Source organism: Carcharodon carcharias, chromosome 17, assembly GCF_017639515.1.
Source record: "Carcharodon carcharias isolate sCarCar2 chromosome 17, sCarCar2.pri, whole genome shotgun sequence".
In the NCBI taxonomy this organism is placed as follows: domain Eukaryota; kingdom Metazoa; phylum Chordata; class Chondrichthyes; order Lamniformes; family Lamnidae; genus Carcharodon; species Carcharodon carcharias.
The window spans coordinates 29,420,479-29,441,209 of record NC_054483.1 but is presented as its reverse complement, the minus strand read 5'-3'; the positions used below and the strand labels follow the sequence as shown (position 1 = coordinate 29,441,209).

The 20,731-nt window shown below is 45.1% G+C and overlaps 1 protein-coding gene across 1 annotated transcript in view; it reads left to right on the top strand.

The window, feature by feature from the left end:
• LOC121290171 (adhesion G protein-coupled receptor A2-like) overlaps positions 1 to 20,731 on the top strand; it is a 241,134-nt gene that overhangs the window by 172,015 nt on the left and 48,388 nt on the right. The window contains exons 3-6 of the mRNA XM_041210423.1: positions 12,703 to 12,774; positions 13,587 to 13,658; positions 18,051 to 18,122; positions 20,149 to 20,312. Coding sequence (XP_041066357.1) covers positions 12,703 to 12,774; positions 13,587 to 13,658; positions 18,051 to 18,122; positions 20,149 to 20,312 — 380 coding nt within the window. The remainder of the gene's footprint in view (positions 1 to 12,702; positions 12,775 to 13,586; positions 13,659 to 18,050; positions 18,123 to 20,148; positions 20,313 to 20,731) is intronic.

Genomic DNA, 20,731 nt, shown 5'->3' with positions numbered 1-20,731 from the left:
AGTGCTGAATTCCCATTTCATGGATTTGTGAAGGGAATTAGAGTGTTTGAGCACATGGGATGCCTGATGAAATCAGCATCAAGCTGTAATTACTCTTGTCAAGTGTTGCCATATACCTAAACTGTTGGCATGGCATTCCTGTGCCACTTTCACACACAGCTGAGTTTCTTTATCTTCATTCATCTACAGTATTAGACTCATGAAAGAAAGGATGTCGCTGAAGACAGTGATGAGGAAGCATGTCACTCACCCCGTCTCATGTTTCCCTTATGAAGCAGGCGTTCAGTGATATTCAGTCTAGGGAATAAATAGATGTGGTAAGAGGATAAGGAGAGGAGTGCTGGATGGAAATGGAGGGGAGGAGACAATTAGATGGAGAAGTATGAAAGTGTGAAGTGAGAACTTGGGGAAATTATGTGTGTGAGAGTGTGTGTGTGAGGGCGGGAAGTTAGATGGAGTAAAGTGAATGGGAAGGGGTGGGTCACATACACACTGTACCCCATTCAGGTATCTGAATTCACACTGCAATCTCTCTCTCTCCTCTCTTCCCCTCTCTCTCTCTCCTTCCCCACCCCCCCCCTCTCTCTCTCTCTCTCCTTCCACTGAGGTGAGGAAATTTCCCAGTGGTGGAGAGCTTTGGGAAGCATTGCTCCAAAGTCCCCTATTCCTCCTGAGCAGGCTGTGCTCATAATGCAGCCAAAGCACATTCAGCCTTTCCCAATCCCACATTTGGAAACGTGTGACATAAACAACTTCAAAAACCTTCCTGAGTCACTGCAGCATGCCATGCTCTTGAATCTACCAACCACGGACATGTTCTCTTCACAAAATCTGCTCCACCAAACACTTTACCCCAGGGGTCACTGTCACTTTAACAAGGTTCTGTGTGTTTTTTAAAACAAGCTGTCATGAAATATTTTGTACAGATGTAAGTGATTAGTGGGGAGACTGTCGCAGTAATAAGTGCGTCTGTTGTAGACGGCTTTTTGCCGAGCACACTTGGGGAGAATCTAACCACAGAAGGGATTTTGAACTGACCTTGCTGCAGTCTGCTACTGACTGCCCCTCCTCAATGCAGCAGCCTGCCCCCAGAAGAGGAACTGTCACCATCGCCAGTAAGAGGCAGGTGAAAGCAGCACTACAGAATCTGCCAACAAAATCTGATCTTTTGTCCTTGTTTTCAGGCTGTTCAAGTACAACATAAAACCAGAACTCTGCCTGACAGCATTGTTCCCTACATTCCCTTCATTCTTGTTTATCCCAGAGTCTCCAGCACTTGTACATTCTTCTCTGTATATCAGGACTGCTGGCATGTCTTCAGCTGTGTGGATTCTTCTCCCTCTCCCTCCTCCCTAAAACCTCCCCACTTCTTCATCTCCCCCTCTGTCTCCCCTTGAGCAAGGTTTCGTTCATTCACAGCAATTGCGCCATCTTTGACTCAGTAACCTTTTGTATTTAAGTCAAGCCCCTCGTGAAGCTCTCTGGGGCATAGTTCTACATGAATGGCAAGTTGTTATTGTAAGAGAAGTGGTGCGATGTCACATGGGTACAGGAAGTGGGGTGGGGCACCTGTGTGGCTGCAGTCAAATTCCCCGAGTTATTCACTCATCCAGCAGCCTCCAGAAGCTGACCGGCCCCGATTCTAATTTAACTTCTGAAGCAGTGGGGGCATCGAGCATGTTTCCCCCCACCCCCACCCCCCCCCCCCCCCGCCCCCCCCCCCCGCCTCTAGAGTCCCTCAGTGAAACATTCAGCCTCCCCTGCACCACCCATCTCACCCACCGTCTGTTTTCTGATTGAGCCACCCTGCCAACTTTCCTGCTTCCCAGAGAAATCCCAGGTCACATGGATTTCAACCAGGTTCTGTCAATGAGCCATAGCGATTGCTGCCAGGGTGTTAAATGAGTGATGGGACTTAGATTATCCCTCATAAACTAACGCCAAAAATTATCCCCAAGGTACTGGGTCCCTGTTCAAATCACCGTCTGAGTGCCTGAGCATCGGTGGACTGGTGTAAGTGTGCAAACAGGTATGTATTGGTGGGTGTCAGTATGTGACTGAGTGAACAAGTGTCAGGCAATGACCATCTCCAACAAGAGAGAATCCAACCATCAACCTTTGATGTTCAATGGCATTACCATCACTGAATTCCCCACTATCAACATCCTGGTGGTTACCATTGACCAGAAACTGAACTAGACTAGCCATATAAATACTGTGGCTACAAGAGCAGGTCAGAGGTTGGGAATTCTGCGGTGGGTAACTCACCCCCTGACTCCCCAAAGCCTGTCCACCATCTACAAAGCATAAGTCAGGAGTGTGATGGAATACTCCCCACTTGCCTGGATGAGTGCAGCTCCCACAACCCTCTAGAAGCTTAACACCATCCAGGACAAAGCAGCCCGCTTGATTGGCACCACATCCACAAACATTCACTCCCCCCACCACCGACGCACAGTGACAGCATTGTGTACCATCTATAAGATGCGCTGCAGGAGTTCACCAAGGCTCCTTAGACAGCACTTTCCAAACCTAGGACCACTACCATCTAGAAGGACAAGGGCAGCAGATAGATGGGAACACCAGCACCTGGAGGTTCCCCTCCAAGTAAAACTCACCATCCTGACTTGGAAATATATCGCCATTCCCTCACTGTCGCTGGGTCAAAATCCTTGAACTCCCTTCCTAACAGCGCTGTGGGTGTACCTACACCACAGGGACTGCAGCGGTTCAAGAAAGCAGCTCACCACCACCTTCTCAAGGGCAACTAGTGTTGGGCAATAAATGCTGGCCCAGCCAGCGAAGCCCACATCCCATGAATGAAATTTTAAAAATATAAATTTCTGGATGTATTTGTGTGCCTATGTTTTTGTCTGATTATTTGTGCGTCTATATTTTGGTCTGATTATTTGTGTCTACTGTGGTGTGTGTGTAGCTATATTTTTGGCTGTATTTATTTTAGTGTGTGCCTGTATTTTTGCCTGTGATTATTTGCTTGAGTATCGGTGTGTGTGTGTATATATTTTTGTCTGATTATTTGTGTGTGTATCGGTGTGTATGTGTCTATATTTTGGTATAATTATTTGTATGTAAATTACTGTATGTGTGTCTATATTTTTGCCTGTGTTTATTTGTGTGTGTAATTGTGTGTGTCTATATTTATGTCTGTCATTATTTGTGTGTGTATCAGTATGTATGTCTTTATTAATCATTCATGGGTTGTGGGCTTCACTGGCTGGGCCAGTATTTATTGCCCATCTCTAGTTGCCCTTGAGAAGGTGGTGGTGAGCTGCCTTCTTGAACCGCTGCAGTCCACATGGTATAGGTACACCCACAGTGCTGTTAGGGAGGGAGTTCCAGGATCTTGACCCAGTGACAGTGAAGGAACGGCGATATATTTCCAAGTCAGGATGGTGAGTGACTTGGAGGGGAACTTCCAGATGGTGATGTTCCCATCTATCTGCTGCCCTTGTCATGGGTTTGGAAGGTGCTGCCAAAGGAACCTTGGTGAGTTCCTGCAGTGTATCTTGTCGACGGTACACACTGCTGCTACTGTGCATCGGTGGTGGAAGGAGAGAATGTTTGTGGATATGGTGCCAATCAAACGGGCTGCTTTGTCCTGGATGGTGTCCAGCTTCTTGAGTATTGTGGGAGCTGCACTAATCCAAGCAAGTGTATTCCACCGCACTCCTGACTTGTGCCTTATAGATGGTGGACAGGCTCTGGGGAGTCAGGAGGTGAGTTACTCACCGCAGGATTCCCAGCCTCTGACCTCCTCTTGTAGCCACAGTATTTATATGGCTAGTCCAGTTCAGTTTCTGGTCAATGGTAACCCCCAGGATGTTGATAGTGAGGGATTCAGTGATGGCAATGCCATTGAACGTCAAGAGGCGATGGTGAGATTCTCTCTTGGCCATTGCCTGACACTTATGAGTCATGAATGTTACTTTCTATTTGTCAGGCCAACTCTGGATATTGTCTAGGTCTTGCTGCAGTTGGAGATGGACTGCTTCAGTATCTGTAGAGTCGCGAATGGTGCTGAATGTAGTGCAATCATCAGCGAACATCCCCACTTCTGACCTTATGATGGAAGGAAGGTCATTGATGAAGCAGCTGAAGATGGTTGGGCCTAGGACACTACCCGGAGGAACTCCTGCAGTGATGTCCTGGAACTGAGATGACTGACCTCCAACAACCACAACCATCTTCCTTTGTGCTAGGTATGACGCCAACCAGCAGAGAATTTTCCCCCTGATTCCCATTGACTCCAGTTCTGCTAGGGCTACTTGATACCACACTCGGTCAAATGCTGCCTTGATGTCAAGGGCAGTCACTCTCACCTCACCTCTGGAGTTCAGCACTTTTGTCCCCATTTGAATCAAGGCTGTAATGAGGTCAGATGCTGAGTGGCCCTGGCAGAACCCAAACTGGTCGTCAGTGAGCAGGTTATTGCTAAGCAAGTGCTTGATAGCACTTTTGATGACCCCTTCCATCACTTTACTGATGATGGAGAGTAGACTGATGGGGTGGTAATTGGCCAGGTTGGATTTGACCTGCTTTTTGTGTACAGGACATACCTGGGAAATTTTCCACATAGCCGGGTAGATGCCAGTGTTGTAGCTGTGCTGGAACAGCTTGGCTGGGGGTGCAACAAGTTCTGGAGCACAAGTCTTCAGTACTATTGCTGGAATATTATCAGGCTCGATAGCCTTTGCAGTATCCAGTGCCTTCAGCCATTTCTTGATATCACGTGGAGTGAACCGAATTGGCTAAAGACTGGCATCTGTGATGCTGGGGACCTCCAGAGGAGGCTGAGATGGATCATCCACTTGGCACTTCTGGCTGAAGATTGTAGCAAATGCTTCAGCCTTGTCTTTTGCACTGATGTGCTGGGCTTCCCCATCATTGAGGATGGGGGTATTTGTGGAGCCGCCTCCTCCAGTGAGTTGTGTAATTGTCCACCACCATTCACCACTGGATGTGGCAGGACTGGAGAGTTTAGGTCTGATTTGTTGGTTGTAGGATTGCTTAGCTCTGTCTATCACTTGCTGCTTATGCTGTTTGGCATGCAAGTAATCCCGTGTTATAGCTTCACCAGGTTGACATCTCATTTTTAGGTATGCCTGGTGCTGCTCCTGGACTGCCCTCTTGCACTCTTCATTGAACCAGGGTTGATCCCCTGGCTTGAAGGTAATGGTAGAGTGGGGGATATGCCGGGTCATGAGGTTACAGATTGTGTTCGAGTACAATTCTGCTGCTGTTGATGGCCCACAGCGCCTCATGGATACCCAGTCTTGAGTTGCTAGATCTGTTCGAAATCTATCCCATTTAGCATGGCGGTAGTGCTACACAACACGATGGAGGGTATCCTCAATGTGAAGGCGGGACTGCATCTCCTCAACACTGTGCAGTGGTCACTCCTACCAATACTGTCATGGACAGATGCATCTGCGGCAGGCAGGTTGGTGAGGATGAGATCAAGTATGTTTTTCCCTCTTGTTGGTTCCCTCATCAACTGCCTCAGACCCAGTCTAGCAGCTATGTCATTTAGGACTCAGCCAGCTCGGTCAGTAGTAGTGCTATCGAGCCACTCTTGGTGATGGACACTGAAGTCTCCCACCCAGAGTACATTCTGTGCCCTTGCCACCCTCAATGCTTCCTCCAAGTGGTGTTCAACATGGAGGAGCACTGATTCATCAGCTGAGGGAGGACAGTACTTAGTAATCAGTAGGAGGTTTCCTTGTCCCTGTTTGACCTGATGTCATGAGACTTCATGGAGTCTGGAGTCTATATTTTAGTCTGATTATTTGTCTTTTTTTTCTGATTATTTGTGTGTATTGGTGTGTGTGTGTGTGTGCCTATGTTTTTGTCTGTGGTTATTTGTGTGTGTTTCGGTGTGTATGTCTATATCTTAGTCTGTGACTGTGTGTGTGTTGATGTGTGTGTGTCTATATTTTTGTCTGTAGTAATTTGTGTGTGTATCGGTGTGTTTATCTATATTTTTGTCTGATTATTTGTGTGTGTCCATATTTTTGTCTAATTATTTGTGTGTGTGTGTGTGTTTGCATGTGCTTGTGTGCCTATATTTTTGTCTGTGATTATTTGTGTGCTTATTGGTGTGTGTGTGTCTATATTTTTGTTTGTGATTATTTGTGTGTGTATCAGTGTGTGTCTATATTTTTGTCTGTGATTATTTGTGTGTGTATCAGTGTGTGTGTCTATATTTTTGTCTGTGATTATTTGTGTGCTTATTGGTGTGTGTGTGTGTCTATATTTTTGTCTGTGATTATTTGTGTGTGTATCAGTGTGTGTGTCTATATTTTTGTCTGTGATTATTTGTGTGTCTATTGGTGTGTGGGTGTCTATTTTGTTGTCTGTGATTATTTATGTGTATCGCTGTGTGTGTGTCTATATTTTTGTCTGATATTTGTGTGTTTATATTTTTGTCTGATTTTTGTGTGTATGTGCGCGCATGTGTCAATATTTTTGTCTGATTATTTGTGTGTGTATTGATGTGTGTGTCTACATTTTTGCCTGTGATTATTTGTGTAAATCTGTGCATGTCTATGTATGTTTGTAAGTGTTTTGGCGTGTGCGCCTGCATATTTTTGTCGATATATTTGTGTGTCTGTAGCAGTGTTTGCCTGTATATTTTTGTCAGTGTATATTTGTATGTGCATGCTTGTGGCAGGAGGGGAGCCCCTTGTGCAGCAGCCTGTGCTGCAGTAGAGCCAGCCAATTGCCCCCTCTGGAGATGCAGTAGGCAACACCATGCAGTGTCTGTCTTGTCTGTGTCTCTCTGTGGCAGTACCCAGTGACAGGCAGTCACAGCATTCTGCACTCCAGAACGCTGACACATTATCATCATTAATGGTGCTGTTGGGCCCATGGCTTCGCTGGGTAATTTATGGGAGGCCGAGGCTGCAGCTGGCGTCTGTATTTTGGCCTCTAATGATGGCTCGGAGCAGCAGGAGGGAGAGAGATTAGGGCTCAGCCAATGTGACTTCAATACTCCTGCTTTTCCCATTAAACCAACAAGAAAAGTATTGATTGCGAACGGGGTCTTGCAGACCAAAGGCAGGCATCATCTGACAGAGGGGTACGAGGACTGAGAGCGAGACGCACTCACAAATATGTCCAGTCAGCTCTGTTACCAGGACAAGGAGGCCTTGACGTCTTTGGGTACAACTTGGCTGTCGTTCCAGAATTATCCTGAAATAGGCATTCCTCCCCAATATCAAAAGGGTTTTACAAAGTGGTTTGTTTTTTTTTGTCCGAACTGGGTCTGCATGCAGGCACTGGGAAGACGACAGGAAGTCTGTCCCCCCTCAGCCTTCCGCAGGCCCCCTTGTTTTGTTGACGGGATGTCAGTTCACACCACTGGATTCCAGATGTTGCGTCAGACCTTGCAAACCCCTTCAGGGCAGCAATTTATTTAACGCAACCTTAAAGAGTTAAATTATCAGCACACAATGCACTGTATCCTCTTGAGTTTAAAAGGTTGAGGGTGTGATCAAACTGAGATGCTTAAAAGCTAAAGGGAGGGTAGATCAAGAGAAACAATTTCCTCTGCTCAGAGAATAAAGGGGACAGACCTTCAAATTCAAACTAAGCTGGTCAGGGCTGATGTCAGGAAGCAGTTCTTCACCCAAAGGCCTGTGAAAACATTAAACTCTCTCCACCAAAAAGCTGTGGAGGCTGAGGGTCAATTATTGCTCTCAATACTGGAATGGACAGATTTTTCTTGGCTAACAGTATCAAGGGAAATGGAGCAAAGGCAGAAAAATAGAGTTGAGGTGCAGGTCAGGCACTATATAAGTGAATGCAGAGCACCTGGAAGGGTTGAAAGGCTTCCTCTAGTTCCCAATTAACAGCTTGAAGGGGCTGAATGGCCTCCTCCTCTTCCAATGCCTTGAGTACATTGTGCACATCTTCTGCATGACTTCAGTTACTAAGCAGCTGCTTTGCATTAAACTTTCACCCAATAAAATGTTTCCAATTGTTTTGTGTAGTTGCTTGACATGGAGGAGTAAAGCTCACAGTCCCAGATTCCGGGCACTTGCTGCTGATTGCGAATCATGGGAAGTTCCAAAGCTTCTTAAAGTTGCCTTGTCTTGTCAGCTCCTCCATGGTACTGGCCTGTGTAGTCAGGCCTGCATCTTTAAACAGTCAGGGTCAGTCTGAAAGGAAGAGAAACTTGCATTTCTATCACTCCTTTCACAACCTCAGGGTGTGTCAAAGTGTTTTACACCCAGTGAAATAATTCTCAAGTTCAGTTGCAACATCACATCAGATTGGAATCGAGTGACAGTCAACGTCCTGTCTTATTTTCGTCACAATATCCTTTTTTAATGTTAGCTAACTGACAGCTCTGACTGTACCTGAACTGATGTTAATCCAGCTCTCTTTGTCACTCATTAATTCCTCTCCCCCAGCGCCCTGTGTTACTGACTGTATCTCTACTGATGTTAATCTAGCTCCCTCACAATGTCACTCAGTAACTCCACTCCCCACAGCACCGTGTTACTGGCTATATCTCTATTGATGTTAATGCAGCTCCCTCACACTGTCATTCAGTAACCCCTCTTCCCTCGCACCCTGTGTCACTGACAGTATTTCTACTGACGTTAATCCAGCTCCCTCACACTGTCACTCTGTTACCCCACTTCCCTCGCACCCTGTGTCACTGACAGTATCTCTACTGATGTTAATGCAGCTCCCTCACACTGTCACTCAGTAACCCCTCTCCAACCAGCGCCCTGTGTTACTGACTGTATCTCTACTGATGTTAACCCAGCCCCCTCACACTGTCACTCAGTAACCCTTCTCCACCCAGCGCCCTGTGTTACTGACTGTATCTCTACTGATGTTAATCCAGCCCCCTCACACTGTCATTCAGCAACCCCTCTCCACCCAGCGCCCTGTGTTACTGACTGCATCCCTACTGATGTTAATCCAGCTCCCTCACAATGTCACTCAGTAACCCTGTGAATGTTCAAAATGCTTTAAGTCATCAACTCTCACCATTTAATAAAGTATAAATCCCGTGGGGGAAATAATAAGGAAAATGTGACCATTAAATTTAATTGGAAGTCATTGAAACTGCTCTTTAAAGGGACGGTGAGCCTGGCTTTTAAAGGGTGTCCTGTTTCTGCTCAGCTTTAACTGTACGTGACAGGAAGTGAGAGGGGAAAGGGAGCAATGCTAATCCATTGGAGCCTCCCAAACACTCTGCTCCCCTCGCACCAGGCACTGTGACAAGCTGCAAAAACACCCAGTATTCAACGTTTGTCAAAGTGGTGCACATTTAACAGATTAACTCACTGCCTGTGGCTCAAGGGGAAGTGAGAAGATTGTGAGTTTAAGTCACACTCCAGAGGCTGGTGTAAGAATCCAGGCTGACACTCCAAGTGCCAGGACTGGGAGTGCTGCACTGTCGGAGGAGTCTCCTTTCGCTTCAGATGTTTCCTCAGATCCCACGGCCAATATTTCGAAGAGGAGCAGGGGAGTTCTGTCCGGTGTCCTAGCGATTATTTATCCCTCAATCATTGGTAAACTTTCTCTGGTCGTTATCACATTGCTGTTTCTGGGATCTTGCCATGTACAAATTGGCTGCTGCATTTCCTACAATACAGCAGTAACTAAGCTTGAAAAGAACTTCACTGGCTGTGAAGTGCTTGATGTATCCTGAGGTTGTGAAAAGCGGTGGATATAAATAGGAATCCTTTTCCTCTTTTCTGTCCCCCAGATACAGGAGTGGGTCACAGAGCGAAGGGAAATTCCCCCTCTCTCTGGCCCATTGGGGCAGCTGCACCGGAACAGTTGGAACAAGTGTTTGTTTTCTGGTGTAATGGGAGACAAGTCTGTGTAACAACTGAGTAAACAGCAGGCTGTCAGAAACAGGAGCCCACCTGCCATTGTCTGGAGTATCTGGTTACTGTGGAGAATGGATTTTTGGACAGCAGTTAATAACTTAACCCCCTCTCCAAGACCCCTTCCCATCACCCACATCCTGCTGTGAACGTCAACTTTCCTGCTCACCTGCTCATCCACGAATCAGACCTGGAGAGAGCAACTCGCCCTTCTGCACTCCCTCCTCCTCTCCACAAGTAGTATCGCTGTAACAGGGACAGCCTTTCAGTGACAAATCCTACCATCAGGGACCCCTGTTTGCAAAATACTCCCTTCAAGTAATTCAGGTAAGAAGGAAAGCAGTTGTACCTCTTTCACAACTGCAGGACACCCCAAGACACTTCACAGCCAATGAAATACTTTTTAAAATGTGGTCACGATTGTAATGTAGGAAATGCATCAGTCAATTTGCGCACTGCAAGCTCCCACAAACAGCAAAGTGTTAATGACCAGATAATCTGAGGAATAAATATTGGCCAGGACACTGAGAGAACTTGCCTGCTTTTCTTCTCGAATCGCAGCCATGGGATCTTTAACAACCCTGTGGCCGGAATTTTCCACCTCCATTGGCATCAGGTGTCATGGTGGGCGTGAGCAGACAATATGGCGAGAAGGCCAAAAATTGGTTTCACACCATCATGAAACCAGTTTGTGATCATTCTCTCTACCCGTCAATAGCACGCTGACATGTTTCACAAATGTACATAAGCGACGTGCACCTTGTGAGCTGCATTTCACTCGGGACTTCGAGGTTCGTTTGCTGACCTTGCTTCAGGAAGCACTCGGGGTCTTAGTGCCAGGCTTCACAGGCAGCACCTCATCACTGTTAGGGGGGCTCACGGGCAGGTCTCTACCTACCAGAACAGCCGTGAGGCGGGGTGGCTTTCCAATGGCTGCAGGGCTAGGTCTTGCTTGGGGAAGGGGGAGAAGTAGCCTCAGGCAGGGGAAGAGGCTGCAGGGCGAGGGGGAAGTGGGGTATCCCAGGGTATGTGTGGAGGCACATGTTGATCTGTGCAGGTGGCCTCAAGATGGTGAGGGCTGAGGAGGCAGCCTCCAGAGGAGATGAGACCAGAAGGAGATGTGAGGGTGTGTGTGAGAGAGTGAGTGGTGGTGTCCCTTGAGTTGGCAGTGAGTGAGATGCCAGTGAATGTGTGCTGGGCTTGTGAGTGTGTGAGTTTGGAGTGATGAGATGGTTGCCTTACCCTGGGGGCACAGATGAGATCATTCATCCTCGTTCTTCACTGGATGGCCAACCTCTCCTGTGCAGCATTGGCACTGACCACCACTGCTACCACCTCCCAAGCTGGAAGGATGATGCTGATAGGTCTCCTGTGGCCACAGCGGGGGAAGAGGACATTGCGGTGGGCTCCAGTGGTGCCTGAGAGCATCCCAGGGACGCATCACTGAATTGGGGGGGCTGTAGTCTTCTTTGCCTCTGGGGCCATGTCTTCACTGGAGCAGTCTTGGGCTGCAAGCGATGAGAAGTGTGCACGCGACTGTAGTTTAAATATGGTGCCTTGTGGGAAGAAGGGGTGAGTTAATGGCATGGTGGACAAATCGGAGGCTGCCTGCCAGCGAGACGGTGTGTTTCCTGTCCCTGCCTAATTAATAAGGCAGGAATGGGACAATATGGCACGAAAAGCCACCATTGCGGCCAGTGGCTAAGATGTCCCTTTTCCCGCCTGCTACCGCACTCACTGAAAATCTAGGATGATTCTGCCCTGTGTCTCAGAGGCAAGAATGAACTGGGGGTGTTTGCGGACTTGTCTCAGGAGTCAGTCCCTAGATGAGGCTCTCAATAGCTTGACAGTGCTTGGTGCCTTCTGGCTGATACTCTACTGTCAGGATTTTATATGAAGCAACCTGTTGTCCTTTGAACTGTGGCAGCACATCACACAGTGTGAACGTCACAGAGGCATGTCAGATAGCAGACTTACAGTACAGGAGTTGTGTAAAACATGGAGCTCGACACACACAGCAGAAACAGATAACGATGACACTGCAGTGCAGTAGCCGGAGAGGTCAGTGGGTGAGAGGTTAAGAAGTCCAGGAGTGCAGTCTGAGGTCACGTTAGGTTAAGTACATAAGCGATGGGCTGAAAGAAAAGCAAGCTGTGAATACTGAAAGAGGCAAAGGGCTCAGTTGACATGTGAGAGAAAGTGTGAGTTAAACTGTCTAGAGAGAGGCTTCTCAATTTGTCTCCCTGCCAGAATTATCCTGGAGCCTCCAGAAATGAAAGGTGAATGTCCAGGAAACTGCTGCAAGCTAAAACTAATCCCAAAATGTCAGTTGTTTTAGCTTGAGGACTTCTGTTGCTTAATTATAAAAATACGAAGGGGAAAAAAGGGCTGTTTGACCAGGTAGGGGTGGGGGATGATGTGATGGAACCTGCAGGAATCTGTCCAACCAGAATTGACAGCCTCTCCCCTCATTGGAACCGATAATGTGGAGGACAGAATGAAACAGTGAACTGAGTTGAATCATTGCAGATAAAATGCACCCTTCTGAAGTGACAGCTCATGGAATGAATGATCCTGCACTCTCCCTGTTTTACACTGAGAGTTTTATTTCGTTACTTTTTAATTTCAGTAACTACTGATATTTATACAGTGGTTTTAATATTTAACACATTCCGAGATGCTTAACAGGAGTGTTAAAAGTAGTTTTTGATACGGAACCATGAAGTAGATATTTGAGTTCCTGGCACAGGTGGTGTCAGGAAAGTGCAGAATTTGAATGGATATATACTGATTTGTTCTGATCTCCTTGATGTGTCTTTTCTTTCTGCAGAGACCTGAAGAATAATCTGATCAGTACCATCCAACCTGGGGCTTTCCGTGGGCTTCCATTCCTGAAACGGCTGTAAGTCATTCTGATTCTACCCGAGGCTGGTCTCCGTTGCTGTGCATAAACCCCGACCTTTTCCCTCACATCCCAAGTTCTACCAGAATATACCACCTGATATTTCATCCCATGAAACTTTATCTGACACGAATCCGATCTACCAGACAACAGTCATTTTGATTCCTGTGTCCAGTTTACAGTGATCCCCACTTTTGTGTTGTCTGCGTACTGTTTCTCTGTATATATTAAGGAGCAATAGTGCCAACACTGACCCCTGGAGGCACCATTATTTACATCCCTCTCATCCATGAACCAGCACTCTGCTTTCTGCGTGGGACCAGCTTTCTTTACATGTTACTGGACTCCCTTTAGCAGCGTATGGGCAGTCTGCTTTATCATCTCTTTCTGCTTACTTCAATACAAGTATTGAATTTACACCCAGCTTTCCTTCGATTTACAGACAGTCCTTCTATGTGGCTTCTGAAAATCCACAAACACATTTTCTTCATAAATTCTTTACTCAAAACCTCTATTAAATTTGTCAGGCATTATTTCACATCTGCATTAGCTTTTTAACCCTTGTCTTTAAGCGTAAGAATTAACTTTCTCCCATGTTATGGAGTCGAGAAACTTGCTCGCTATTGAGGTTGAACTGATTGATCAACAGTTAACCAGCTTACTCCTTTCTCCCTTTTTGGAACAGGGGTGTAACATTGGCCATGCTATGGGATGTTGGTCGGTCTTTCTGGTGTGATGTAACGTATTTACTTCTGTATTCTGTCAAAATGTAATAAGTTGTTTATTAATTGTATTATTTTCCTTAATCGCAGAGACCTCTCCAATAACAGAATCGGATGCCTGAACCCTGCCATGTTTCAGAGCCTAACAAGTCTGACTAAATTGTGAGTGTGTGTGACACACATTAGTTACTGCCCATTGTACGTTCTGTCTCCATGACAGGTCAGTTCCTCTGAGAGTGGAAAAGTTTAGGAGATTTGAGAGAGAGCAGTTCCAATCATCCAAGGTTTTTGCTCGAGTAAATAAGAAACTTGCTCGTGACAGGTGGGACAGTAACTAGAGAACATAGATTTAAATTGATTGGCAAAAGAAGCAGAGATGGCATGAGGAAAACATTTTATCAGCAAGACCAGGAATGTGCTACTTGAAAGGGTGTTGAAAGCAGACTCAATGGTCACTTAGAAAATAATTAGTCAAAAGGTGAGAAGTTTGTAGGTGGAATGAGAAAGAGCAGGTGCGTGGGACTAATCGGATAACTCTTTCAAAGAACTGGCACAGGAATGATGGGCTGAATGGCCTCCTGGTGCACTGTAAGATTCTGTGATTCTGTATGGTGATTCCTGCAGGCACCCTGACTGTTTTGAGCTCAAAGACTACAGTCTTTCTAGGATGGTACCTTTATTGAACTGATTGTGAAATGGCTGCTTCCAGAGTGAGTCCCTTCGTGGCAGAGGTCACATGAACACAGCAAGCCAGATAGGACATGTAGTAAGCAATGTTGCATTTCAAAACCCAAACACTGACATTATCTCTGGACCTTGCTTCAGGCAATGCCCTTTGGTGATTCCAGGTGTTTACCCTCAAAGAGGGAAGGGTTTTGGTCACCACAGTGGGTGATTTAACAGCATGGGGAGTGGGAAGGGGCCTCTATCAATTTTAACACCTTTTTGCCCCGAGATGATGGGTCAATTTGGGACATTAAAGAAAAGGTCAAAACCAGAAGAAAGGAAAGAACCTGCATTTAGATAATGCTGTTAACATCCTGGGGGTATCCCAAAATATGTCCAGCAAATGAATTACCTTTGGATTGTGGTTGTTATTCAAGAGGAAAGTACAGAGCAAGATCTCACTATCAGCAGTGAGGTAAATAACTAAATAACTTCTTCTGGTGTCAGTTGAAGAATGAATGTTGGCTGGTAGTCCAGGTAAAACTCCCCTGATAGTGCAGTGGGACATTTGACCTTCATATGACTGTACAAGTGAGGAGCAGGAGGAGGTCACTCAGCCCCTTGAGCCTGCTCCGCCATTCAATAAGATCATGGCTGATCTGATTGTGGCCTCAACCCCACATTCCCGCCTACCCCAGGTAACCTTTCATCCCCTTGTTAATCAAGAATCCATATACCTCTGCCTTAAAAAACACTCCATGATCCAGCTTTCACCTCTCTCAGGGGGAAGAGCGTTCCACAGATTCATGACCCTCTGAGAGAAAAAATGTCTTCTCATCTCTGTCTTCAATTGGAGACCCCTTCTTTTTAAACTGTGTCCCCTAGTTCTAGAGATCCACCCTGTCAAGTCGCCTCAGGATCTTATGCTTTAATAAGATCACCTCTCATTCTTCTAAGCTCCAATGGATACACGTCCAACCTGTTCAATCTTCCCTCATATGATAACCCTCTCCGCACCCCATTTCCAGGCATCAGGTTGCATGAACCTTCTTTGAACTGCTTATAATGCTATTATATCCCTTCTTAAATAAGGAGACCAAAACTGTACACAATACACCAGATATAATCTCACCAATGTGCTATACAGCTGCAGCAAAATGTCCCAACTTTCAAGTTCCATTCCCCTTGCAATAAATGGCAACATTCCATTTGCCTCCCTAATCACTTGGCGTAGCTGCAAACTATTTGTGATTCATTTACCAGAACATCCAGATCCCTCTGCACCTCAGAGTTCTGCAATCTCTCCCCATTTAAATAATGCACTGCATTTCTATTCTTCCTGCCAAATTGGACATGTTCACGTTTTTCCACAGTATAGTCCACCTGCCAAATTTGTGCCCACTTACTGAACCTGCCTATGACCCTTTGCAGACCCCTAATGTCCTATTTACAATTTACTTTCCTACCTATCTTTGTGTCATCAGCAAATTTAACAGCCATACATTCAGTCTCTTCATCCAAGTCATTGATATAAATTGTAAATAGTTGAGACCTCAGCACAGGCCCTGTGGCACTCCAATCATCACATCTTTTCAACCCAAAAATGACCCATTGATGCTGACTCTCTGCTTCCTGTTAGCTAACCAATCCTCTATCCATGCTAATAAGTTACCCCCAACACCATGGGCTCTTATTTTGCACCTTGTCAAATGCTTTCTGGAAATCCAAGTACAGCACATCCACAGGTTCTCCTTTATCCATGTTGCTTGTTACTTCCTCAAAAAACTCCAATAAATTAGTGAGGCATGATTTCCCTTTCACAAAACCATGTTGACTCTGCCTGAATACATTGAGATTTTCTAAGTGCCCCGTTATAACCTCCTTAATAATAGATTCCAGCATCTTACCTATGACGGATGTTAAGTTAACTGGCCTGTAGTTTCTTGCTTTCTGTCTCTCTTCTTTCTTGAATAGAGGAGTTACATTCACTATTTTCCAATCTGATAGGGCCTTTCCAGAATTTTGGAAAATTAAAATCAATGCACCTACTATCTCAGCAGCCACTTCTTTTAAGATTATAGGATAAAGTCCATCAGGACCTGGGGACTTGTCAGCCTTTGGTTCTAATCATTGTCTCAGCCCCCCCTTTCCTTGGTGATTGTAATTGTTTGAAATTCCTCCTTCCCTTTCACCTCCTGATTCATAACTATTTCTGGGATCTTATTTGTATCCTCTACAGTGAAGACAGAAGCAAAATATCTGTTCAATTCATCTGTGATCTTCTTATTTTCCATTATTAATTCCCCAGATTCTCTCTTTTTTTCTCTCTCTCTTTCTCTCGAGGACCAATGCTCACTTTACTTACTCTTTTCCTTTTTAATAACTGTAGGAATTTTTATTGTCTGTTTTTATACTTCTAGCTAATTTTCTCTTGTACTCATATTTGCAGAATTATATGTCTTTTCTTTCAATTTGATACTATCTTTAAATTCTTTAGTTAGCCATGGATGGCACATCCTTCCCTTAGAGTCTTTACTTCTCACTGGGATGCATCTTTTCTCAGTATTATGAAATTTCGTTTTAAATGTCTGCCACTGCATCTCCACTGACCTGCTCCTTAACCTAATTTCCCAGTTCATTTCAACCAGCTCTGTCTTCATGTCCTCACAATTGTCTTTTTTTTAAGTTTAAAACACTAGTCTTAGATCCACTTCTCTCACCCTCAAGCCGAATGCGAAATTCAATCATATTATGATCACTGCTACTGAGGGGTGCCTTCTCTATGAGGTCATTAATTAATCCTGTCTCATTGCACATTACCAGATCGAATATAGCCTGCTCTCTGGTTGGTGCTAAAACATGCTGTTTTAAGAAGCTGTCCCGAAAGCACTCAATGAACTCATCATCCAGGCTACCTTTGCTAATCTGATTCATCCAATCTATAGATATATGCATTAAAATCACTCATGATTATCACTGTACCTTTCTCTCAAGCCCTCATAATTTCTTCCTGTATACCCCATCCTAGAGTGTGGTTGTTGTTAGGGGGCCTATAAACCACTCCCATAAGTGACTTCTTACTTTTACTACTCCTCATGTCTCATCTCAGCTAAATGGGCCTGGTGGACTGATAAAGCCTGGGTTTAATCTGAGGAAGAAGCGACTTTTGATCTTTGAGTCCACTACTCTCTCTATGTCATAATTCTTTTTTAGAAAAAAACCTTGAGCTCAGCGAGGAACATAGGGGAAAGCTCGCTCTGGCTGTCTGCAAAGAGTACAGTCACAGCAAAGTCTTGGTGCATCATGTTACTGTGTCGCTTCTGTTACTGCAAGAGAAATAATAGATTACTCTATCCCCTCCTTAGCAGAATGAGATTCCCCTTTGAAGCTGACTATTGTATTGAATAGTAACAGAAACAACTTGCATTTATATAAAATCCTTAACTCAGCATAACGTCCCAACGTGCTTCTCAGGATGGATGTCAAGCAAAATTAGACACTGAGCTACATAAGAAGATGTTAGGACAGGGACCAAAGGATGATTAAAGCTTTTGGTTTGAGGAATATCTGAGGAGAGAGAGAGGTCGAGAGGTTTAGGCAGGGAATTCCAGAGCTTAAGAGTCCAGACACCTGAAGTAGCAACTAAGATTGGGGATGTACAAGAGGCCTGAACTGGAGGCATGTAGCTATCTCAGAGGATTGTATGGCTGGAGGAGTTTACAGAGATAGGGAGGGGTGAAGCCACAGATTGATTTGAAAACAAGGATGAAGATTTGAACTGCTTGGAGTGAGCCAGACCCTGTACTGCATTGTAAGCATTTTTGATGTTAAATTGTCAATGTTTCTCATGTTGCCCTGGCAATTTCTAACAGCTGATTATTTACACAGGAATCTGTCAGGGAACATCTTCTCCACCCTCCATTCAGACCTCTTTGGTGCCTTGGTTTCTCTTAAAGCTGTGTGAGTATGATGGAGATTGTACAAATTCCTGCTCTTGTTTCACTCTTCTTTTGGTCTCGGTCCTGAGCTCACCAGTTACTTTCTGACTCTGGAGGCACAAGTCCTACTGCACTGTGCTAAATCTGGATACGAGTTGGTACATCCCTCATGCTGGGGAAGGAGATTACCAGTGCAAGGAATTTGATCTTCTCATGGGCATGCAACAAGGCAGAGCATAAATCCCAAATGAACAAGCTCATGTGTTTATGATGGGTTTCCCTACAAAACCTACAGAAATGTCTTGCAGATCATTTGTTCGTGTGATTGGACAACATTCTCCATTCCTGATAAAAACAAAAAAACTGCGGATGCTGGAAATCCAAAAACAGAATTACCTGGAAAAACTCAGCAGGTCTGGCAGCATCGGTGGAGAAGAAAAGAGTTGACGTTTCGAGTCCTCATGACCCTTCGACAGAACTGTCGATGGGTCATGAGGACTCGAAACGTCAACTCTTTTCTTCTTCGCCGATGCTGCCAGACCTGCTGAGATTCTCCATTCCTGATTTGAATGGATGCTTGAAACCATTTACAATATATTAAAAACTTATCTCTGTGTGCACTTCCTGTCAACGAAACCTTAATTCCTGTTGTAATGAGTTTGTTTCAACCATTTTCCATAAGAAATTCTTGTTCACACTCAGAATGGGAATTGCCTATGTAAATATGTCACACTGAAATTACACCCTCCCTCCAGTGATGGCACTGTCATGCCTCTGTTTCTCCTCTCCCCCACCTCTAAGGCAGAAACATGCCTTTGCTCCAACTCCACTCTGCTTTCAAATTGCCCTAAGTTTTACTATTTAACTTGGAATAATATCAAAACAGTATAATACTGTATAACACTCAGGACAGAATATACAATTTTGAAATGTAGACTGAATTATCACTGCATATCCTGGTCCACTTCTCCACTGCTCTTTCTGAACGCTTCAACTGAAATTACATTTGGTATTGGCTTCTGTGTGCATTGCCACAGGAGGGTGGCTGGTTTGAACTGAAAGAATTTGAACCGAAATGCTGTGTTAAAATGGTTCACAGAGGAATGCCTTCAGCTGGTAATGATGTGAGATTTAGTGATCTCCCTGTCTCAGCCAACCTGTCACAGGGTGTGGGAAACAGGATAGTGAGTTGCAACTCTTAACGGCAATGAGCTGCTAAAGTGACATTGGGCAGCGGGGCAGAAGATTTTGTGGGTGTGAGAGAGACAAAGTATAAAATACAAAGGGAGATCAGGAATACTCTCCCATTTTTGTTCCCCGTCTCTCTCTCTCTCTCTCTCGTCTGGTTTGAACTAATATTTTGCATTTTACGAAGTTCCCCGCAGGTATAAATCTGTACCTCAAAGTGATGCCGACTTAATCCATTTGTTAATCTTCGGATAGAGAGGGGGCAAGACCATGCAGGAATTTAAACACGAAGCTATACGATATGAAGTCGGACTGATAGTGTATTTTTTAATTGCTGAATGTATCCCATAGGCACATGCACTGCAAGGACCAAGCAGTGGGGACTTTGCTCTGCAACTAACCCATGATACTCGGGCTAGATGCCAAGAGTAAAAGGCATGGACACCATTCACTTTGGTGAACATAGAAACTCACCAAAAACATCTCAGTACCATCACTGAGCACTCCCAGGGCAGGTACAGCACCCTCAGGGGCAGATAAACACTGTCCCTAGTACTCTGCCCCATCCACATGTCTCGGAAGAACATTCATCCTGTGACATTTGTCTCCATTTTCCATCCTGTTCTGAGTGAGATGGTCCAATTAGCACTAGGTTAGAGGCACTTTTCTGCCCAAGAGTAACAGGACTGATTCTTCCCAACTCATTTCACATAGGACCCTTATAGTGAACAGAAGGAACTTTGATCCCATCATTGGTTCGAACACAGAGGTGACAGGTCAGCCCTCAAACCCTCTTTGCCACCCCAGTTAATGACTATTTCAGCTCTGATTCTAACTTCATGGTGTGCCTTCACTTTCAGTGACTTCAACACTGAGTTCCTGATATGTGACTGTAACATGCGGTGGGTGCTAAACTGGAAGAAAAACAGTTCAGTGCGAATCACAGAGGAGACCATCTGCGCTTATCCAAAAACACTGAGGGGACAACTTGTCAAAGATTTGAAGGAAAGCCAATTGGTTTGTGGTACGTTTAACAACAACTTGCATTTATATAACACCTTTAACAGATAAACATCCCAAGGTGCTTTGCAGGAGTGTAACCCGAGACTGACTCACATGAAGAGATATTAACACAGGAGATTGACAGCCTGGTCAAAGTGTTTAGCAGCATCTTCCAGGAGGAGAGGGAAGTGGAAGGGTTCAGGGAGGGGATTCCAGAGCTGAGGCACCGCTGCCAATTCACAATGGGAATGTGCAAGAGGCCAGAGAACTCAGGGAGTTGTGTATCTGGAGGAGGTTTACAGAGGGAGGGGAGACATGTGTGTAGCAGCATAGTTTGTGTGAATCTCGAGGAGTTTTGTGATTCCCGTGGAGAGCCTTGACTTGGAAGTAACCAGTGATGAGCAATAACAGTTTTAAGAAGGTTTGACATGTTAGGGATAT